The 22213-nt window shown below is 40.1% G+C and overlaps 1 protein-coding gene across 2 annotated transcripts; it reads left to right on the forward strand.

Annotated features, from left to right (window-relative positions):
• The first annotated feature begins 62 nt into the window (after positions 1 to 62).
• LOC102997380 (ATPase PAAT) lies at positions 63 to 17718 on the forward strand. Of its 2 annotated transcripts, none has more exons than XM_057530789.1 (6): positions 63 to 377; positions 1157 to 1360; positions 2301 to 2373; positions 4487 to 4693; positions 10919 to 11373; positions 13094 to 15077. In XM_057530789.1, the coding sequence occupies exons 1-6, from the start codon at positions 214 to 216 to the stop codon at positions 13221 to 13223; spliced, it is 1233 nt and encodes a 410-aa protein (XP_057386772.1). In that variant the 5' UTR covers positions 63 to 213; the 3' UTR covers positions 13224 to 15077. The 2 variants fall into 2 exon arrangements, with proteins under 2 accessions (XP_057386772.1, XP_057386771.1); XM_057530788.1 differs by lacking the exon at positions 13094 to 15077 and adding an exon at positions 15141 to 17718 and having other exon boundaries at positions 65 to 377.
• The last annotated feature ends 4495 nt before the right edge of the window (positions 17719 to 22213 follow it).

Below are 22213 nucleotides of genomic sequence, written 5' to 3' on the forward strand. Positions count from 1 at the left end.
CCGCATATTTTGAACGCTCCGCCCAAACCGACCGGCGCGCGCATGCGTGTTTAGAGTAGCTGGTCTCTCCCGACCCCGGCGAGAAGCGGCGGCTCTGGGGTTTGCCGCCGGACGAGACGGAAGTTGCTCTGTTCCTTTACAGTCCCTCAGTCTGGCGGAAATTAAAGAGCTGTAAGAGAGGTTCCGGAGCTGGCCTGGCGTGTAGGTGGCCAGATGGAGACCGAGACCGTACAGCCGCCACTGACCCGCCGCCCGACGCTGGCCTCTTCCTGGGATGCCGCGTGCGGAGCCCTGGCCCAGAGTCTCCATCTCACCCGGTCTGGTCTCGGCGCCCGGGACGCCGACTGGGAGGAGCTGCTGGCGCCGCCTGCCACCGGGTGCGCCGGGCCGGCGGGGACTGGGGTTGTGCTCGGTGCCAGCCACGCTCCTGGGGGAGCCGGGAGGGGAGGCGGGGGCCGTGAGGGGAGAGGGTCTGGGCCCGGAGCCGAGCCGGTGACGGGTCTGTGCGGGCGGCGAGGGCGAGGGGGCAGGTCCCGGGTGGCGGGAGGGTGGGGGCGGGCCCGCGGGAAAGAGGAGGCGACTCCGGCGTGAGCGTCGGACGCAGGGGACGGGGGGCAGGTGACCTGAAGACTCGGCATTTCACCCCCTTCCCCCTTGTGTCCGTCGCGTCGGCTCCTGAGGCCCCCTGTCGGGATCAGAACCGCCTTTCTATCCCGAAACAAAAACCTCCTGTCGACCAAAATAGGCATTAAAAACAAAATCCAGGTGTCGAAAATCTTCATCAGCTTAGTTTTGAAAATGGCACACTTTGGTCCTTTATTCTATTCTGCACCCCGCCCCACCCCCACTTCTGAACTGTTTTTTAACTTACACTAGCTGCCCAGTCCATATATTTCATTAACTGGACAGGCAATTATAGGAAGTCGCTTAGAATGTATTACAGAAGTCAAGGGAAAAGAAGAGTGGAGAGCCCTCACGTCTAAAGCATCATTTCCTTATGAATTCTGTGTTGAGCATTTCGTCAGTGCTTTGCAAGGCGCTTGGACTGCAAATGCAAATGTAAATGAATAGGATAACATGTCAACCCCTGTGGCCCATTAAGTGGGTTAATGACAGTGTTCAGAGAACTGTATAATAGTCTTCATTTTCTTTTCAGCCAGGATCTGGTGATTTTGCAAAGGAACGTGAACAGCCAAGATGAAAACCCCTGCTTCCTTTACCTGAGATGTGACCCTCCTGGAGGTGAAGAAATCGTTTCTATTGGCATTTTAAGTTCAGCAAGAAATATGGAAGTATACTCAGGAGAGGAGTACTGTGGAACCAGTAGGGGCAAGAATGTTTGTAATGTTCTGGATAACAGGTTTGTGACGTATGCGTGTGGAAGTGTTCTTCTGAAGTAGTGTTTTATTTTCTTGACCTTTTGTGATATTTATTGATTCTCTGACATTGGTGCCAGATACTAGGGGAGAGAAGATAAAAACATACCAGCAGGGCTTCCCTGGTGGCGCAGTGGTTAAGAATCCACCTGCTAATGCAGGGGACACGGGTTCGAGCCCTGGTCCGGGAAGATCCCACATAAAAAATAAAATAAAATAAAATAAAACATACCAGCAGACATAGAAGTTTAGACCTTTAGGGATCTTAAAGACAGTCTAGATCAGCCTAGTTGTTTTTATAAACGTGGAAATTGAGAGCTAGTGGAAGAGAGAGAAGTTGGTAAAAGATCATAGCTAGTTAGTGGAAGACTATGATCAGATGAAGTTCTGGTAAGTGTTTCTTGTCTGTTTTCTTTAACTCACAACGATCTGTTTTCCAAAAATTAAGTTGTCTGTCAGTCTGGAACTTTGAACATTTTCCTGTAGGAAACTCTTTACACATAGTGCGTGAGCCCAGCACTGTGCCGTACCAGCATACTTAACCCAGTTTTATACTTCTTGTTTTTTTCTGATTTCTTACAAAGATTCTGACCTAATCTCTCCTTAATACGAATCAAAATATGAAGTGTTTTATATACCACGCATGTTGGATATAACGGGTATGTTATTGAGCTTTACAGTGTGCTCTGTGCTGCATGAGCATACATTTGATATCTAATTTCATTTTCTCATATAGCTAGTAAGTGGCAGATGTTGTCTTTGTAGCCAGTGCACTTCAGTAGGAAGTCCCAGCTGTTTATGCCTCACCGGGAAAACGGAATCCAAGGATTTAAATATTGTCCTGGAAACCTTTATTTTTAAATGTAACTGTTAAAAGTGATAATGTGTGAAATTTTTTATAAATTAAATCTTTTTTATTTTTAGTGAACTTGAAAAGATTATTTTGTACAAAAAATATCTAAAATTGGAGTCTTCCACACATGCTTGTAAAATAAAGGTAAGTCCTTCCTAAATTTTAACGAATTTGAAAACTACAGTTGTTTTTCTACTATATATACGTATCTTCTGTAGGTTTGGTAATGTAGTTAGTCCAACTTGGTCCCTGGTTTTAGTTCAGAAATACTTAGTAAACATGTAAAAAGAATTCTTTTCTAAAAAATTGTCAACCTCTTTTAAAATTTGAACATTTATTATTTATAGCAATGTCATTACATGTACTATTGATAATACAGTAGTATTTTACTTTTAAGCCTTGAAAAACTGTGATGAAAAAAATTTTTTTAAATCGAGGTATAGTTTATTTACAATAATACGTAAGTTTAAAAGATTTTTTATCTTTATATAATACTTAGGTGCCAAAAAAAAGCACAGGCAGTTTTGTTCCCAAAATATGTAGAAAGATAGAATATAATTAGAGACGTTTCGGACAAGGGCACCACAAAGTTAAAGGGATTTGGACTGCTGTCTTCAGCATGAAAAATATTGTTAAGGTGAACTTTACTGATGTCATCAGATCTAGGGAAAGGGTACGGAGCTGGAAATCATAAGCCCTGACTATTAAGTGAGCTCTCTTGCTGACTAGCAGAATAACCTTGGGCAAGTTTCTTCACCTGTTTGGACCTACTTCATGGGTAATATTAGGGGACTAAGGAAAATAAATCTTGGATTAATTATTTTTATCTCTAAAATTCTATACTGATTATTACTTACAGAAGAGCACAGAACTGATTATCCCAAGATGTTGTTTTAGGTGTATCTACTAATAGTTTCTAAAGTCATTTAAATAAGGTGATTCATTCATCCAACAAATGTTGGAGTGCGTATTGATGCCAGATACTGTACTTGGCATTTAGGAATTGGCAGTTATGAAATAAATTGGAATGGAGCCCTCACATTGCTAATATTATAGTGGGAAAGACAGATAATAGGTTGACTCAGTGTGTAAAATAGGTACTACATTCGCTAGTGAGAAGGGCTTGGGGGTTAAAAAGCAGAACAGGGATAATATGGAGGTTGGAATGCGGGTGTTTACATTTCATGAGGTATTTACTTACTTGTTGATGACAGTCACATCTTTGGTGCCACACTGAGTTTTTAGATCATGGGTCTGTATTCGCCTGTGTCTTTGTGTGAGGTATGGGTTTGCTGTGTCTGTGAAGGTGAATGGTATTTAAAACTGTGCTGTGGAAGTACCAGGGAGTGAAAGAGTGTTTCATTTAGGGAAATCCTTGGGTTTGTATGAAAGCTTCTTCTGGGCCAATAGTATATGTAAGTTAAAAGTAATAGTTACTGATGCATATGTTTGAGCACTTACTCAGTGATATACACTGGAAATTTTAACACATAATCCTCATAACAACCATGTGAACTCATTTTACTCCTGACTCAAGTTTGGCATTTGCCCATGGTCACCCAGGCAGAGCCATCACTGAACTCAGGTCTGTCTGATTCTAAATGCTGTTTTCGTTCCACTTTGCTACTTTGTTGTCCTACACCACACGTGAAATGTCTTTTGCTCTAGAAGCGTGGACAACATGAAGAAGCATAAAGCATTGGAAGAGCTTCCGGGGTAGAAGCCAGAAGAGCTAGGGTCAAAGCTTGACCTTTATTTACTCTTTTCACAAGTTAGAAAATCATCGTGAACTCATCTTTTCTATATGTAAACTATTGCGCTCTCTTAAGTCATCTGGACATTCTCTTAGAATTCCTTTGGAATTCATTCTAAGTTCTAAAATACTGACTTATATTTAGTATTTCAGCAAACACTTTGCATGGGTTTCTAGAGAGTCTTATTTTGTATTAAATAATATTATAGCAAGTTTCAGTATGTTAAGGTTTCAGATTGGTATAGTTTATCCTTAATTCCTTAAACTATTAAGTAAAACATTATTTACACTTAATTTTTTAGTTGCAGTAAGACTTTTTAAATTCATGTAGTACTTTTTAGCCATTTTCTGACTATGACTAGAGAAAACTTAAAAATGTACTTGAAGTTAATTTTCAGATTCTTGAATGCTTCAGTCTTACTTCAGTATTAACAAGAAGTGACCTTAAATAATGGTTGTTTTTATTATCATTATTAATTTTCCTGAACTTTTGTTTTATAATAGTTGCTCTCCTTTGGTGAAAAGCAGTGTGTGTTCATCAGTAAAGTTGTGGTACACATGAGGCCAGTTTCGGCAAATTCTTCAGCAGGCTGTCCTGCTCTAGGATCAAGGATAGACCTGGAAAGGGTCCAAACCATCATGGAGTCCTTGGGGTCAAAGTTATCACCTGGAGCTCAGCAACTGATGAATATGGTTAGATTCCAGCAGCAGGTGAGTAGAAATGGATTTCTTTCCACATACCATTAAAATTCTTTAAATAATGGATTCGTACAAAGACATGTGGTGACATAAATTTTTTCCTTTCAACTTTTATTATTTTTTTTTAACAATTTATTTTGGTTCGGAATTCTTATTTTTTTTTTTTTTAGTTTTTAAATTTTTAATTATTTTTTAATAAGTTATTTAATTAATTAATTAATTTATTTAATTTTGGCTGCGTTGGGTCTTCGTTGCTGTGTGTGGTCTTTCTCTAGTTGCAGCGAGCAGGGGCCACTCTTCATTGCGGTGCTCGGCCTCTCATTGTGGTAGCCTCTCTTGTTGCAGAGTGCAGGCTCTAGGCATGGGGGCTTCAGTAGTTGTGGCATGCGGGCTCAGTAGTTGTGGTTTGTGGGCTGTAGAGCATAGGCTCAGTAGTTGTGGCGCACGGGCTTAGTTGCTCCTTGGCATGTGGGATCTTCCTGGACCAGAACTCGAACCTGTGTCCCCGGCATTGGCAGGCGGATTCTTAACCACTGCACCACTAGGGAAGTCCGTCAACTTTTATTATTGATTTGACTGTTACCTTTAGTGACTTAGGTAAAAATAGCATCTTGCAAAAAAAATGTTTTTGGTACAGACTTAACAGTTTTCTATGAATTCTCTTGCTCATTCATTCAGCAAGCATTTATTAAGCTCCTTCTCGAAGAATAAGACACTGTTTTGGTTACTTTCGAAGATTCAAAAATCAGCCTATCTTTAAGGATCTTTATTTATAGTCTTATTAGGGGAGTCAGGGTATCTAAGTGGGGAATGATGAGGAATGCTAAGAAAGGCTTATTAAAGGAAGTAGCGTTTTATCTAGGCCTTTAAAGAGTAAGGGTGGGATTAGGCAAGTAAATTTGGAGGGATGCAACTTGAGAGATAGAGAACAGTATGGATTAAATCTTCGGTGCTGGAAGGAATAGGATGTAGCTAGGAAATGAATAGAAGTTCATTTCTCTGGAGTGAAGAAGTGACAGGGGAAGTTTCAGGTAGATTGGGGCTGGATCTTAGAGGATTTTGAATGATGTTATAGAGTTTGTGGGTATTTTTTAGCTCTGTTTTAATAAATTTAATCCGCTATTATGTGTAAGATGAGTCAGTAGGAAAGATGCATCGGCAGAAAGTGAGGCTACAAGAAGGAAAGCAGCTCTGTTATTTCCGTCATCCAGAGGAGAGTTAATGAGAGTCTAAACTTGGAAGGAGTAACCTGATGCTGGATTGTGAGAGGCTACAACAGTGGGGCCATTGGGACTTGACAACTAACTTAATATGGGTTCTGTGGGAGAAAAACAGAATCAAACGTGAAACTAAAGTTTTGAAAATGGTGATACCATAATATACATGGAACCCCAGGGAGGAAGCGACTTGGGGGAAAAAGGAGTTTAATTTGGGAGTGTTGAGTTCTAGATGTGAATAACACTTGCCCTGGGGTGATGATGTGAGGCTTTGGAAGCACAGGTGGGGCTGGGGGAGTGGAGGGAGGTTTGGGAGGAGCCTGCCTAGTAGATGATGGGGAAGGGTGTGAGGGGAGAGACCGGAGCCAGGAAGGAAGACCCTGGGAGAGTAGGTGCGTTTGCTAAGAATACGGGGAGAGGAAAAAGGAACCAGAAGAGCAGGACACAGCAGTGCTTAAGAGTCGCAAGAGATCTGATGTCAGGAGACCTGGATTCAAAGCTATTAGTTCTGTGTTATCTGGCATTGCTTCCTCTCTTTGAGGATAAATTTATTCGTGTTTGCAATCTAAACGATAATACTGGTAAGATCACAGGATGAAAGTTTAAAACCAATAATATGAATTTTAAAACTTATATAACTTTCTTGAGATTTGCCAATATTAATTTAGGACGAGTATCGTTGGATCAACAGGCAGACATAGGAGAACAGGAGAGTTGATGATGATCTTGGAAAGCATGGAAAGGAGAGCTTTAAAGTGAACAGGGTCCATACTCTTCTTCCGCTGGCACTATTACCTCACCTCCACACCTCAGGAGGTTCCTACCTGGCCCTCCTGCTCCAGTGCTCCCTCTCCGCAGTGCAGCCAGAATGATCTCAGAGGGTAAAGCAGACTCGACTTCCCCTGTGTAAAGCCCCCTGACTGCTCCCCTTGACACTCAGAACTAATCCAGATTCCTTACCCTCTCATCTAAGATCTGGGCCCTTGTTACCTCCTCAACCTCACCTCCTGCTGCATCTCCTTAGATGCCTTGCTCTAGACATTCTGATGTGGGTATTCCACAAATATCCAGACGTGCTCCCACCTCAGGACCTTTGCCCTCTTAACTGTTCTCTTTGGCCAGAATCCTCTCTTCCTGATCTTAGCAAGACTGCCTTTTTCTTGTTATTTCAGCCTCATCTTAAACATTCCATCTTGAATGACACCTTCCCTAACCACCCTGATTGAAATATTAGCCTTTTCCTCCAAATCTGTATCATATTTTCATCAGCGCTTTCTTGCCTGTTTTTGTTTATGTGTTGTTCTGTGTATCTCATTAAAATATAAGCTTTGTGCAAAGAGGACCTGTCTGTCTAGTTCATGGCTCCGAGTAAATTTTATATAATATATATGCCCTTTGGATTATCAACTAAGGACTCCTTGGAGATCTTCAGGGGGTCAGTTTGAATAGTGATGAGATGGAAACCAGATTCTGAGGGATTAAACAGTAAATGCGTAGTTAGAATGTGCAGGTAGCCAGGGTAAAGTGGGTTGTTTCAAGAATGATAGAGATAAGGAACCAGCCGGTATCAGAATCCCTTGGAATGTTTATAAAGTGCAGAATGCTGGCCCTCACCAGTGACCTGAAACACTGAGGTTGTGATCCAGGACTCACCTATTTTATACAGGCAATGCCAGATGAGTCTTATGCATAGCATATTTTAAGAACAGATGTTTGAGGGGAAGGATCCAGTAGCCATAGAGATTAAACATTTAAAAACAGAAGAAATTTTTTGTGTGTGGAAAACTTTGGAAACATTAGAGAGGGTTAATGAATTAAGTAAAATCAGTTCATGGACTGATTTTTATGTTTTAAAACCTTGACTCTGGAAAAGAAATGACATGAATAGCAGTTTGTGGGTTTTTTTGCCCATGTTTTTAGGGTTTTTTGTTTAATTCCCCAAACAATACATTTTCTTTGCTGTGTAATTTCCGTCCATTCACAAGTACATAAGGTATATTGTAAGCGTGCTCTCCCAGCTCTCATCCTAGTCCCAAGCGTGGTGTGTGTCCTTGTCGCATCTTCTGTCGTATAGAAGCACAAGTCCTCCAACCAACAGCACGTGTGTGGTAACCCCCCAACACACGTGCTAAATCATTATCTATGGGGACATTTGGGAAACCCCTGGGGAAGAAAGGAGGTGATCCTGTTAAATTGTCTTTTAAACATGCTAATAAAAGTCTTTCTCGTGGGGAGGCTATATTTATGGAATGATTCTCACAGGATATACCTGGTTCTCTAGGATTGCTTTTGTCCACAAACAAGGAATCCATGGAATGTCTTCCTGGAAAGTGTCATATAAGCTCTGTAACTATCTGTTAAGAATAAAGTAGGGATGTTTCATGAGCAGAGCCTCTCCTTCTATGGAAGGGGTGTAACCACACACTGTTTGGAACTTTCATATGTTAATTGGGGCAGGGCCTGTCCTGATGAGGAAAGAAAGGACCTGGGGAACAGCTTTCTAGACTCCCTGCTTCACCTTTGCCTTGTGGTTGGTTCCTTGTTTTCTGGAAAGTTTCTTAAAGTGATTTCTTATTTCCTTGTATTTGAAGTTTACATGTGCTGACTTTGATTTGTTTTTGCTTTAGCAATTTAGAATAATTGAGTAGGAATTCTGAATCAAAGTGTCTGGCATATAGTTGTCATTTAATGTTATCTGAGGGAAAGCTGTGCCCCGTTTTCTCAAAGAAAATATATCCAGTTATTCAAGGTTTTCACTGTTTACCTTTTTCATCTTAAAAAAATAAGATCTTTTTTCTTTCATTTTCAAGGTGATACTTGTTCAAATTCTTTATAATTAAAAAAGTTAAAGACAGTCTCTTCAGAAATCCTACAAGATGTTCAGAGATAAACAATTTTTCAAAAATCTGGGGTATATGTGTACATATATGAAATTAAGTATACACATGTACAAGTATGTGGACACAATTCTACATAAATGCTTTTATGTTTTTTTAGGCTGCTCTGTAATTTTTTTTTTCACATAAAATATGACATGGACCCTAAACAGTAAGTACATATGAATTATTTTATACATATTCTTCTGCCTACTTTTAAAAGGGTTTGAGGTGCCTTGCAAGGCAACATATGACAGCTCAAGAAAATTAAGAATTGAATAAAGTCAAACAAAAGAAGTAGAAGAATAGTCATCAGCAACTAAGGTTGGGTCATTTACTGCACTGCCATATAGATTAACCTGTGAATTTCTTAACATTTAATTCAAAGTGAAAAATAATCACCTTAAGAGCTTTTATCTGAGAAAAATATGACTGATTTTTAAAATCAGTGAATTTCTTATAATAATCAAAATATTACTGTATATCAAAATAGAAAAACTCATATAGCAAATGTCTTAAATGCATTTGGATTTTTCTAATTAAAATTTCTGCCAAATTAATTGTCGTGTACAATTTTGACATTGATTCCACTATTTATGTGATTGCTGTTTTGTAGAATTTTCATTATTCTATCATAAAGTTTTTTTGTAGTACCAAAATTTTGCCACTACCAAAAATAATTGAGTTTTTCCTTTATGACTGAGTAAAGCTCCTTTTCACCTAAGGAGAGTTGTCTAATTTTTAAATTTTGTAAATACAATTGTATATAATCCTCGTTTTTAGAAATAATTTAAGATTTTTTCAAAATTTGCATTCAATAGAAGAAGGTAAGATTTCTTTATAAAGAGAGTTTCTCCAACAGGCAGTTCAGTAGAAGTTCCGTGGGGACTTTGTTGTTCCCACCCTACCAACGTCCCTGCTCCCGTCATTCCCCTTTCCTGCTATATTTTCCCTAAGGTATTTATCACTGTCTCTATTCACAGTATGTATTGTCTTTCTTTCGTTTTTTCTTTGTTGTTTGTCTCTCCCTGCTCCCTAGATTGTAGTGTCCACAGATGGGCGATTTTCATTTGTTTTGTTCACTGGCTTATTACCAGTGCCTGAGACAGTACCTAACACAGAGCAGATTTCTGGTAAATATTTGTTGAATGAATGAGTTTGGGGCTGGCTTAATCCAAGAATCATTTTTTAGAATATCCAGAAAATATACAGACTGAGTGTCTTCACCTAATCTTGTGTAATATTTTTCTCAGTCTCTCTCACTAGATACTGAGCAACAGTAAGTATGAGATGATATTCCCTATAAGAATCCCTGGTAGAGTTCTGTGTTTAGAATTTAGGATGGAGGTGTATAACGTAACAGTTAGATAGGCTAGAGGTAGTTTTGCTTTTCTCTTGTGGAAAAATTGAAGAGCATAGCAAGAACATGGCCCTGGATAGGAGACAGTGTAACCTGCTCTCAAAGGTGAGCCTGAGTCTTCTCAGGAAATAATATAGCATAGCCGGTTGAGTTGAGGCCACAAAACATAATCATTACCCTCCAAATTATTAAGGCAGACTTAGCCAAAAGGTAGCTCGTTTTAGTCATTGAAAATGTCACAGAAGTACTCATATAACATCATACCTAAGTATGTAACTATCTGGTCTATCTTCCAATGAAAATAAGTTACATATCCTTAGGTTGGCTTACCATATGTGACAATGGGCAGATGATTTTTAATTCTATGAAAGTTATCAATTACTGTGACTCAACTGAGAATACTACATTTTATTACCATATATTAAGGAGGCCTTTGTAGTGGAAACATTAAAATAAGCCCGTGCAATTTTACTAAGTATGCTTGTATTTATTTGAATATTTTCCTCAGCAAAACTAGTGAAATGATGAGAAGTTCTGACTCTGGAGTTCGGTGGCCTGGATTCCAGTCCTGCTTCTGCCACTGACCAGTTGTGTTACCTTGGCCAAGTTAACTTTAGTCTTGGTCTCCTAACTTAATATTGGGATAGTAGCTATAGCCTACTCCATGTGAAAGCTTTGAGGATCAGATGAAAGAAGGCACATTGCCTGACTCTGAGTTACTCCAGAGGTTACCTGTCATTATCATTCATGTTAATAATAACATTTTCTTATTTACCTTGCTTAGAATTGTATTCCCATTGGAGAGCAGCTTCAGTCAGTTTTGGGGAGCGCTGGATACAAGCACATGATGGGACTGCAATCATCATCTGCTTCAGGCGCCTTCGACAAGTCATCCTCCACACCTTTCCCTTCCAGAACTGGATTGACATCTGGAAACATGACTGAAGACTTAAAAGCTTACGTTGATAAAAGTACACAGCCAGCTGGTGGAGGAAATGTGACAAGCCTCCAAGAGTGTAAAATTGTGCCACAAAACCATTCTCTTCCTGAGAATGATCTTAAGAATGCAGTATCTTCTTTCTTACCAAAGAAAGCAAGTGACAACTCACATATACCTAACTCTGAGTTGCTGCCTTTTCTGCAGAATCTGTGTAGTCAAGTGAACCATCTCCGTGTGGGACCCAACACCAAGTGGCAGGAAAGCATCACCAAGCCCGGCGAAGGCACTGTTGGTGTTACGTAAGTATTTAAGACAAGTGTGGTTTAGATTGGGGGCAGGAGGGGGGAGGCAGGTGGAGGAAAGCAGGTTTGTTTCAATAACTACTGCCTGAAAATGTTTCCAGAGAGGATTTTAGCAGCTTTTACATTTCACCATTAACACACTGTAGGAAAGAAATACTCAGCAGAGTAGGATGGATTGCTTTGAAAGAAGTGTGTAAAACTGGAGGTGCCGAGCACTTCTCAGGCATCTGATGGAAGGGGTACAGGCAGCAGATAGGGTCAGAGTAGACAGTTGTCTGCATGAATGGAGAGGAGCTGTGGTGACCATGATATGTACATTTTTTGCCTGATTGTATGAAGTGAGCCATTGTAACAGATTTCCTTTGTAGATCATGTGTGACCTAGGCTAATTTCGGAGTCATCCAAACATTTTTCAGCTCTAAATTACTTCTAGTGTACAGGCCCTTATCCCCTGATCTCATAATTCCAATTTTTTCCAGTCCTGCTTTGATTGAGGGGTGGCTAAGTGTTTAGTATGTTCCCCATCCTTTATATAGATGTAATGTGTCCAAATTTCACACTAGACTGGAATTCAGGACTCTAATCATAGTTCTAGCTTAACTATTTTGCCTTACTGTTTAAATTTTTTGGTTTAGACTTTATTCCCATGTAAAATGAGGTAGTTGTATTGGTTGAAATTTTCTTAATGTCTCTAATAGCATTGAAATTTGACGAGTTTAATAAGTTAATGAAAAGAAAGTGGTTCTTACTTGGGCAGGACAAGGAAAGATAACAATAGTCTTTAATAGTTGATAGTCTACATCAGTGTCAACTTGTGATGTGGCAAAACAAAACAAACAAACAATAAAACCCAAAGAAAAAAAAACCTAAACATTTAAAAACTGCTTCTGGGTCCAGCTGAGATGGAATGTCCCTATTTCTCTTAGATCCCCCACTTTACCAATATAATCCCTGGACATAATACAGCAAACATACAAAGACTATAAAAGGTGGAAAGAAGTCAGATTGCTCAGGGACCGTGAGGCTTAGTGTTCCTTGGTTCCTAGTTACCTGAGAGTTTCTTTCATCATAGATGGGTATAGGATTTTGTCAAATATTTTTCCTATGGCCATTCATATGATCCTGAATTTTCTTCTGTAGTCTGTTCATGTAGTGAATTACATTAATTTCAAAAACTGAACCTGCCTTGTATACCTAGAATAAATCCCACTTAGTTGTGGGCTGTAATTCTTTTTTACACAATGCTGGATCTGATTTGCTAATATTTTTTTGAGTATTCTTGCGTCTAATTCATTAAAGATACTGGTCTGTATTTTTCCTGTACTGTCTTTGCCTGGTTTTCTATGAGGGTAATACTGGCCTCATAAAATGAGTTCCATGTCTTAGAAGAGATTGTGTAAAATTAGTGTTATTTCTTCTTAAACTGTTTGGTAGAAGTCTCTAAGGAAACCAGCTGGGCCTGGATATTTCTTTCCTGGGAACTTTTAAATTACAAATTCAATTTCATACATAGTAAAGTTGTCAATTCTCCCCATTGATATGAAGACTTAATGTAATGCATACTGAAGTTCCACCACAATACTTTGTAGACATAGACAGGATTATTTTAAAAATTATATGAAAAGCAAAAGAGGTAGAATAGCTAAAACAGCTTTGAAAAAGAAGAATGAGGGCTTCCCTGGTAGCACAGTGGTTAAGAATCTGCCTGCCAATGCAGGGGACACGGGCTCAAGCCCTGGTCCGGGAAAATCCCACATGCCGCAGAGCAACTAAGCCCGTGTGCCGCAACTACTGAAGCCCATGTGCCTAGAGCCCGTGCTCCGCAACAAGAGAAGCCACCGCAATGAGAAGCCTGCACACCGCGACGAAGAGTAGCCCCTGCTTGCCACAACCAGAGAAAAGCCCACGCGCAGCAACAAAGACCCAACACAACCAAAAATAAATAAATAAAATAAAATAAATTTATTAAAAAAAATAAAAGAATGAAGTGGGAGGAATCACTCTTCCCAGTGTCGAGTCTTATGTAGTGAGAGTATTCAAGATGATGTAGTGATGGCAGAGGGACAGACACATAGGTCAATGGGACATAATAGAGAGCTCAGAAATAGACCCACACATGGACTTCCCTGGTGGCACAGTGGTTTAGAATCTGCCTGCCGATGCAGGGGACATGGATTCAAGCCCTGGTCTGGGAATATCCCACATGCCATGGAGCAACTAAGCCCGTGCGCCACAACTACTGAGCCTGCGCTCTATAGCCTGCAAGCCACAACTATTGAGCCTGTGTGCCACAACTACTGAAGCCCACGTGCCTAGAGCCCATGCTCTGCGACAAGAAAAGCCATCGCAATGAGAAGCCCACGCACCACAACAAAGAGTAGCCCCCACTCACCACAATTAGAGAAAGCCCGCGTGCAGCAATGAAGACCCAACTCAGCCAAAAATAAAAATAAATAATTAAATTAAATGAAAAGAAATAGACCCACATGAATATGCTCAACTGATTTTTGACAGAGGTGCAACAGCAATTCAATAAAGGAAGAATAGTCTTTTTAACACATGGTGCTGGAGCAATTGGATATCCAAAGGGTAAAAAGTGAACCATGACCCAAACCTCAAACCTTATACAAAAATTAACTCAAAATGGATCGTAGACTTAAATGTAAAACATAAAGCTATAAAACTTTTCTAATAATACATAGGGGACAATCTTTGGGGACCTAAGACAAGACTTCTTAGATATGACACCAAAAGCAAGGTAATAGAAAATTTGATATATTGGATGCCATGAAAATGTAAAACTTTTGCCCTGTGAACAACTCTGTTAAGAGGAATAAAATACAAATTACAAAGTGGGGAAAAATATTTGCAAATTATGTATCCAACAAATGACATATCTAAAATATAGAAAGAACTGTCAAAACTCAACATTAAAAAAATCCAATTAGAACATGGGCAAAAGACCTAAAGAGACATTTTATCAGAGAGGATGTACAAAAAGCAAATAAGCACATGAAAAGATGTGCGATTGACCTCATGGCTATTAAGGAAATGCATATTAAAACCACAATATACCACTATACAGTTATGGCTAAAATAAAAAGTTTAAAAGTGGTAACGATAGCAAATACTGATGAGGATGTGGAGAAACTGGATCTCTCATTTTAAATCCTGTGAGGTTTTAAAATGGTACAGCCACTTTAAAAACTATTTCGGCAGTTTCTAATAACTGAACGTACAGGTGTGCTCCTGGGCATTCATCCCAGAGGAATGAAAACATCTGTCCACACGAAAGCCTGTACACAGTTGTTCATAGAAGCTTCCAGTAATTTAATAAAGTTGTATGGATTAAAAAAGAAAAAAACTATTTAAATTGTACAGTTGCTGGGGGAAGTACTTGGAAAACCTTAAAAAAATTTTGCAAGATTACTTTAGATTTGGAGCTCAAAATCAAAAGGACCCTTTCTAAAGAGCCATTCTTTGAGGGTAGAAATTCCATCATCTTCATTTTTATATTCTCATTTCAATTGTATGCTTAAATGTTTAAAGAATTGAAGAAGTAAGAATGCTTTGGGCATTCAGGATCGTGGTCACCTGTTGAGTGTGTATTTTAGAACCTGGAAATATATTGTAAGGAGACAGTATAGTTGTGGAGACAGATTTCAGCAATGTGTGTTGGCTGCTTTATCATACTACAGTTTGGTTGTTTTTGTTATAATATTAGGGAAAATTGTTACATTATTATTTTTTAAATTTACTTTTAGAATGGAAGAGCAATCCATTTGTTCCTACTTGGAAAAGATTCTTTCTAAAAATATGGAACTGATGGAAAAGAAACTTGTGGACTACATTGATCAGCGAATATATAAACTCCAGGAGCACATAGATAATAAGATTGCTTTGTTAGTGGACTTGCTGCAAAGTCCCAACTCCCCACCCTCTGGCATGCCTCTAAGACATTATGACTCTGGAGAAAGACTTTCAAATGGAGAAAGATAGCACTGAACATGTTCAAAGTACTACAGATATTTATTACATATTTATTACAAATCCAAACCCCAGAAGTCAAAGCAACTATTTAATGTCATTTGAGGATCACCGTTTACTTACATAAAGCAACCTCAGTGTTCATTTTAACTGTACTGTTAACTGTAAATCTCGTCCTGTACACTAAGAGTTAACATGATAGGGTCAGAAATTATTTTTGTTTTTCATATTTTTCACTTTTATAAGAAATTAAGATATACCTCTGGGTTGCTTAAAGTTTTCAAATTTTTTAAGGATTTCTAATGCTTTTCATCAGTTGGTAGTTTGTATGTGTTTGATTGGAATACTCTTAATTTTTAGAAAGACCTTATGTTTTACGGGTATAAAAAATGCTTAGAATACTTCATTGATATTTTTTCTTTTTCTAATTGATCGTTCTTAGAAAACTGGGTACTTAAGACTTGCAACCTTTAATTTCAGATCACCATATTACCTTTTTTATTTCAGATAAAAAATTAGATGTGATATTTGGCATGTGTAAAATTGGTTTACATTGGGGCCATTTTGTGTTCTGTTACACTGTAGTTATGGATAGAAAAGTAAAAATTAGAACTGACCTATTCTTTGTTAGGATTATTACTTTAGATTTTATGTTTGATGTAAAATGAGAGAAGTCATCTTGTTTGATCTCCATCAACTCAGAAAGTAGAAGGAATTCTCTCCTTTTCTGAGCTGATACAGGTTCTTCTTTCCAGAGCCCTTTTCTGATTAAAGTGTGAAATGCTGAGGTTCTGCATTGAAGGATTAAGGCATGTAAATCAAGGAGATTGCAGTTCTCTCTGGCAGACATGATTTTCAGAAATTATACCTATTGTATATGTGTTGTAAGGTGATATATTTGCATCTAAAAAATAAATGCATCCACTCTGGAAAGTACTTGTCTTAAACAAATAAAAATATTTTTTTTCTTCTAATATTTAAGATGAAAAAGGATGGTTTACACTCATTTAGTATGTTGTATTTTGATGAATTTAGTTCTTTGAAGTGAAAACTAATATAAAGTGTGTTCATTTATTAATCATTCTGACCTTAGGGACATGAGGACTTTTATATTACTTTTATCAGTCTTTTCCTAATTTATTAACAACATATGTAGCCATTAGGTAGCATTTCTTTCAGCACTCAGGAGAAATGTGTCTCATTTAAAGCTGAACCCTTTCATTAATAGTTTATACAATTTCTGATTATTGTGGTCTGTTCTTTGATTCACAAATTGCTTTAATATAATTATAACTAGAACACCTATGCTATGTTTTCTAAAGTAATTAAAATAAATACAATATTCATGATTATAGTAGTAGAATAATTCAGATGAGCTTTAATTCCTGATCATCCATTTCTTAATTTCTCCATGTTAATAAAAACCTAAATTACATTTTATATATATTAGAGATTCATAGGTATTGATTTTCTTATACTTACAAATTGCTCTACGTATGTATATATAATTGCTTTATTAAAATTATTATCACCTGAGAAAGTACTGCCTGAATTTGCTCAGATAGGAGGAGCAGACCACAGCATGTACAAAATCTCTATTAAGTCTTTTTTTTCTTGTAACTTTTCTCCCCTTGTATGTGGCACACCCAGTAAGTCAAGTCTGGGAAATCAGGGCTGGCAAATGCGCCTTCGGAGGTGTCAGGGTAACCACTGCAGTTTGAGGTGGCTGCAAGGGGTGTGTGGGTGATCAAAAATTAAATCAAGATACAGGTTACGGGGGGCTTCCCTGGTGGCGCAGTGGTAAAGAATCCGCCTGCCAGTGCAGGGGACACAGGTTCCAGCCCTGGTCCGGGAAGATCCCACATGGCCGTGGACAACTAAGCCCGTGCGCTATAACTACTGATCCTGCGCTCTAGAACCCGCGAGCCACAACTACTGAGCCCGCACGCCTATAGCCCGTGCTCCACAGCAAGAGAAGCCACTGCAATAAGAAGCCCGCGCACTGCAATGAAGAGTAGCCCCCGCTCTCTGCAACTAGAGAAAGCCCGTGCGCAGCAACGAAGATGCAACGCAGCCAAAAATAAATAAATAAATAAATTTATAAAAATAAAAAAAGAGGGCTTCCCTGGTGGCGCAGTGGTTGAGAATCTGCCTGCTAATGCAGGGGACACGGGTTCGAGCCCTGGTCTGGGAAGATCCCACATGCTGCGGAGCAACTACGCCCGTGAGCCACAATTACTGAGCCTGCGCGTCTGGAGCCTGTGCTCCGCAACAAGAGAGGCCCGCGCACCGTGATGAAGAGTGGCCCCCACTTGCCACAACTAGAGAAAGCCCTCGCACAGAAACGAAGACCCAACACAGCCATAAATGAATGAATAAATAAATAAATGAATAAATAAAAAAAAATTTAAAAAAAATAAAAAATTAAAAAAATTAAAAATAAAAAAAAGATACAGGTTATTATTTTAATTTCCACGTTGCCTCCCCTTTGAGTATTAATTCATCTCTGTCTTTCCTGTGGTAGCATATTAAGGTTTTCATCCCTCTATCATCACTGGACTTTGATCCTTTTAGGTTCAGGGCAAGGAGTGCGTTTGCGTGCTGCTGCCACGAGGCTCATAAACAGAGACGACCACCGGAGGCTCTTCCTCACTTAGCCCCAGCCTAGCTTTCCAGGCTCATTGGCCACCACCATGTGACCTGCGTTGCAGCCCGTCCTTTCTTCCCAAGTCTCCTCAAGCTGTTGATTCCGGCAGACGAGAATCCTCCTGCACTGATCCCCACCTCTTCCTGCCCTAAATCACACTAGTGTTCAAAGCTTAGCTGAGGTGCAGCCTTCATGAGCTGCCCTGGTCTCTCCGTTCCTCAGCAAGCGACTGGACACGTGAAACATGAAAAAACAACACAGAAGGCTCTTTTTAGGGGTAAGTAAAACAGTTTAGATTGGCTCAAGCATATGATGCATGTCAGGTAGAGGAAAGGCTTGAAAAGGTAGCCTGGGTCTGGCCTGGGAAAACCATCACTGCTCCACTCGGGATTTGTTAGCACCAAATAATCAGTGGCTTGTCAAGCAGGAGGGTGACATGATTCGCTCTGGGCCTCGGAAAGGAGTGGAGCTTTGCTCGTGACCTCACGTGCAGAATTTCTTGGCATTCTGCTTTGGGTGCTGTGAATGTACAGCCATGTAACATCTGATTGCCTGACAAAGTAAGTCGGTGTTGCTCTTCATTTGCTCTCCAGTCTCTGTCAGAATCACCTGGGGAACTTGTTAAACATGAAGGTTTAACAAATCACAATCTAACAAATCACACCAGAGGGAGAAGTGGTCCCTGAATAGGCATTTCAAAAGATCTCGGGGTTATTATTATTTAGATAACAGGCTGAGCTTGGGAAGTTGGCTCTGGTCTCTATCATAGCACACCTCGACACAGAGCCGTCTGATCAGCCCCTCCCATCTGCCTTACCTGGGAGCTAGTTAGAAAGGCAAACTCATGAGCTTTACCCCAAAACCAATGAATCAATCTTTGGTGGGGCCCAGCAGAGACCCCTTGGTGAAGGTTCCATCAAAAACAATGTTTTCACTTTCACACTTTCCATCTGGATCAAGCCTGTGAACGGAACACATCTGTGGTTGGAGAAGAGGCACCATCAAAAGGATCAACTGCTCACATTGGCATCACAGTTTACAAAGTGGTGACACCTCTGTTCTCACTGAAACCTCTCAGACACTAATAGCCACCACTGCCATTGTCACACCACACATTATTCATTATCTTTTCACTTTCGAGAAGAAGCAACAGGCTCAGGGAGCTGAACTGCTTGCCAGCCATTCTATCAAGTAAGTGGGGAAGATGGGCCTGGAATCCAGGACTCCTTTCCTTCCCCTTACTTCCATTCTCTGTTCCCCGTGCCCATGTGGGTTTTGGTATAGAACCTTCTTACTTGGAACTGATCCCCTTTGACATTTGAAATCCAAGGCTGTTGAAAGGAGAAGTGACTCCTCTTCCATGGCCACCTCTCTCAAGGTAAAGCAAGTACAGCATCTTCCTAGTTGTCCCTTCCTTTCCTCACATCACTACTTCCTCCTTCTTTTTTTTTTTTTTTTGGCTGCGCCATGCATAGCATGTGCGGCTTGTGGAATCTTATTTCCCTGACCAGGGATTGAACCCACGCCCCCCTGCAGTGGAAGTGCGAAATCTTAACCACTGGACCACCAGAGAAGTCCCACTACTTTCTCCTTAAGGACAGTCCCATGCCCTGCATTGGACAGCAGCCCAGGATTTCAGTTTTTTACCATTTTGACATTTTCTCTCCAAGTGCCCTCAGAGACCATATTTCCAAGATGACTTAGAGAAAAAAACACAACGATAGAAAAACCTGAATTCTCTTTCCATCTTAGTTATTCCTGCTGTGTAACTTTGGATGAGTGGCTTTACCTTTCTTGGTCTCAGTTTTCTCTTCTGTAAGATTGGAGATATCACAGCCTACTTCATTCTCTTGTATGAAGTTTATATGACTTGCCTAGCACAGGCCTAGTACATAGGAGATATCCAGTAAATGTTAAATTTTTCCCTCCCGCTTTCTACTCTTCTGTTCTCTATCTTCTTAAGTAGCAAGAGTGGGACTTCCCTGGTGGCCCAGTGGTTAAGAATCCGTCTTGCAATGCAGGGGACGCCCGTTCGATCCCTGGTCGGGGAACTAAGATCCCACATGCCGCGGGGCAACTAAGCCCGAGTGCTGCGACTACTGGGCCCGTGCACTCTGGAGCCCATTGGCCACAACTAGAGAGAAGCTTGCCCACTGCAACGAAAGATCCCATGTGCCGCAACTAAGACCTGACACAGCCAATAAATAAATAAATAAATAAATATTTAATAAATAAATAGGAAGAGTGACATACGTGGTTCTTAATATCATTACTATTCCAGTACATTTGAAAGTCCTTCCTCTCTTCCATCTTAGGTGCTATAGGGAAGTCACATTCAAAGTCAGTTATATTGAGCAGTCATTCTTGAGTCTGGTTCCGGAAGCAGCAGCAGCAGCATACCCAGGGAACCTACTTGAAATGCAGATTTTCAGGCCCTACCTCACAATACGGACTCAGAAGCTCTGGGGCTGGGCCCAGCCATCCATGGTTCATCAAGCCCTCCAGCTGATGTGGATGCATGCTCTGTTTGAGAACCGCTGGTCTATGTTTAAAAGCACAGGCTCTGCAGCCAGATTGCATGGGTTCCTTGCTAAAACCCCACTGACACCCTCCAGAGGTGTTCTATAACAGGCAGAAAAAAAATCTAGACTTTCTACTAAGAGCTTTAAACCCCCATAAGATTTTGTCCTTGGCTAATTTTTCCAACTCCGTCTCCTGCCACCTCTCCCCTGGATGCATCCCACTAACCACAGTGGCCCTTTTCTTGTCCCTTGAACACACCAAACCCGTTGCAGCCTTGGGATTCTGTTACTATTTTCTTTGCCTGGAATACACCTCCTCACTTTGCTCCCCCGTTTTTCTAGGCCTCTGCTGGAATGTCACCTGTTCAGAAAGGTATGTCAGCTATTTTTACTTTCTTTTCCTTTAACTGTCCTTTAAGGGGTAGATCTTTTCAGGACAAATTCTTTTAGTTTTTCTTCATCCGAGAATGTCCTTTTTCCTCCATTCCTGAATGATAGTTTTGCCAGATACAGAATTTAACAGTTGTTTTCATTTAGCACTTGGAAAAATGTCATGTACTACTTTCTTCTGGCCTCCATGGTTACAAACAAGAAAGAAGTCCGTTGTCATGTGAATTGGTGTTCCTCTGTAGGTAATGCGTTGTTTCTAGCTGCTTTCAAGTTTGTTTCTTTGTCTTTAGTTTTCAGAAGTTTAATTTAGAATGTGTCTTGCCGTGGATTTTCTTGGCTTTATCCTGTTCAGGATTTTCTCAGCTTGAATCTGTCTTTTACCAAATTTGGGAAGTTTTTAGCTATTATTTCTTCAAAACCTCATCCCCATTCTCTCTCTTCTTTCCTAAGACTCTGATAACATAAACGTTGGATATTTTGTTATGGCCCCAAAGGTCCCTGAGGCTTTGTTAATTTTTGTTCATATTATTAAATTCTCTTGTTCTGTCCTCAAGTTCACTGATTTGGTCCTGTCATTTCCATCTGCTACTGAACCCTTCCAGTGAGGTGTTTTTGTTTTGTTTTGTTTTTTAATTTCTGTTAATGTACTTCTTAGTTGTATAATATCTATTTGGTTCTTTTGTTGTAGCTTCCCTTTCTTTGCTGAAATTTCTATATTGTCATTATTTCAGGAAGATTTGGTATTGATTACCGAAGGCTTTGTAGGATGCTGTCTTCAATTCTTTGGATAAATTCCAGCATTTGATTCATCTTGCTGTTAGCATCAATTCATGGTCTCTTCTCATTCAGGTGTTACTTCTCTGGTCCTTGGTCTGCCAGGTGATTTTCCATTGAATCCTGAATCTTTTGGCTATTATGTTAGGAGACTCTAGGTCCTATTTAAATCTTTAATTTTATCAGGTAGTCACCTGGCTTAGGTTTAGAATGCAGATCCTGGCCCATTTTCGTGGGATGAGGTCCCAATGACAATTTAATGTTCAGAGGCTTTTCAGTGCTACTTTGATCTGCTTAGTTTTTTTGGTGCCACTGGGGCTCCCAAACCCCCAGCAGTGCTGCCTGAAGGAGCAGGAGATTCCCCAGGCTAAAGCCATTTGGTGCATCTAGGTGTGAGAAGGGAATCTCGGGCCCACTTCCACTAGCCACTGACTGTCAGGGGGCTCCCACACTGTCTGCCTTGCCACTGGGCTAGCCTGGGCTTGTCAGCAGGACTCGCATTAAATCCAGGGAGAAT

Source organism: Balaenoptera acutorostrata, chromosome 16 (genome assembly GCF_949987535.1).
Source record: "Balaenoptera acutorostrata chromosome 16, mBalAcu1.1, whole genome shotgun sequence".
Lineage (NCBI taxonomy): Eukaryota > Metazoa > Chordata > Mammalia > Artiodactyla > Balaenopteridae > Balaenoptera > Balaenoptera acutorostrata.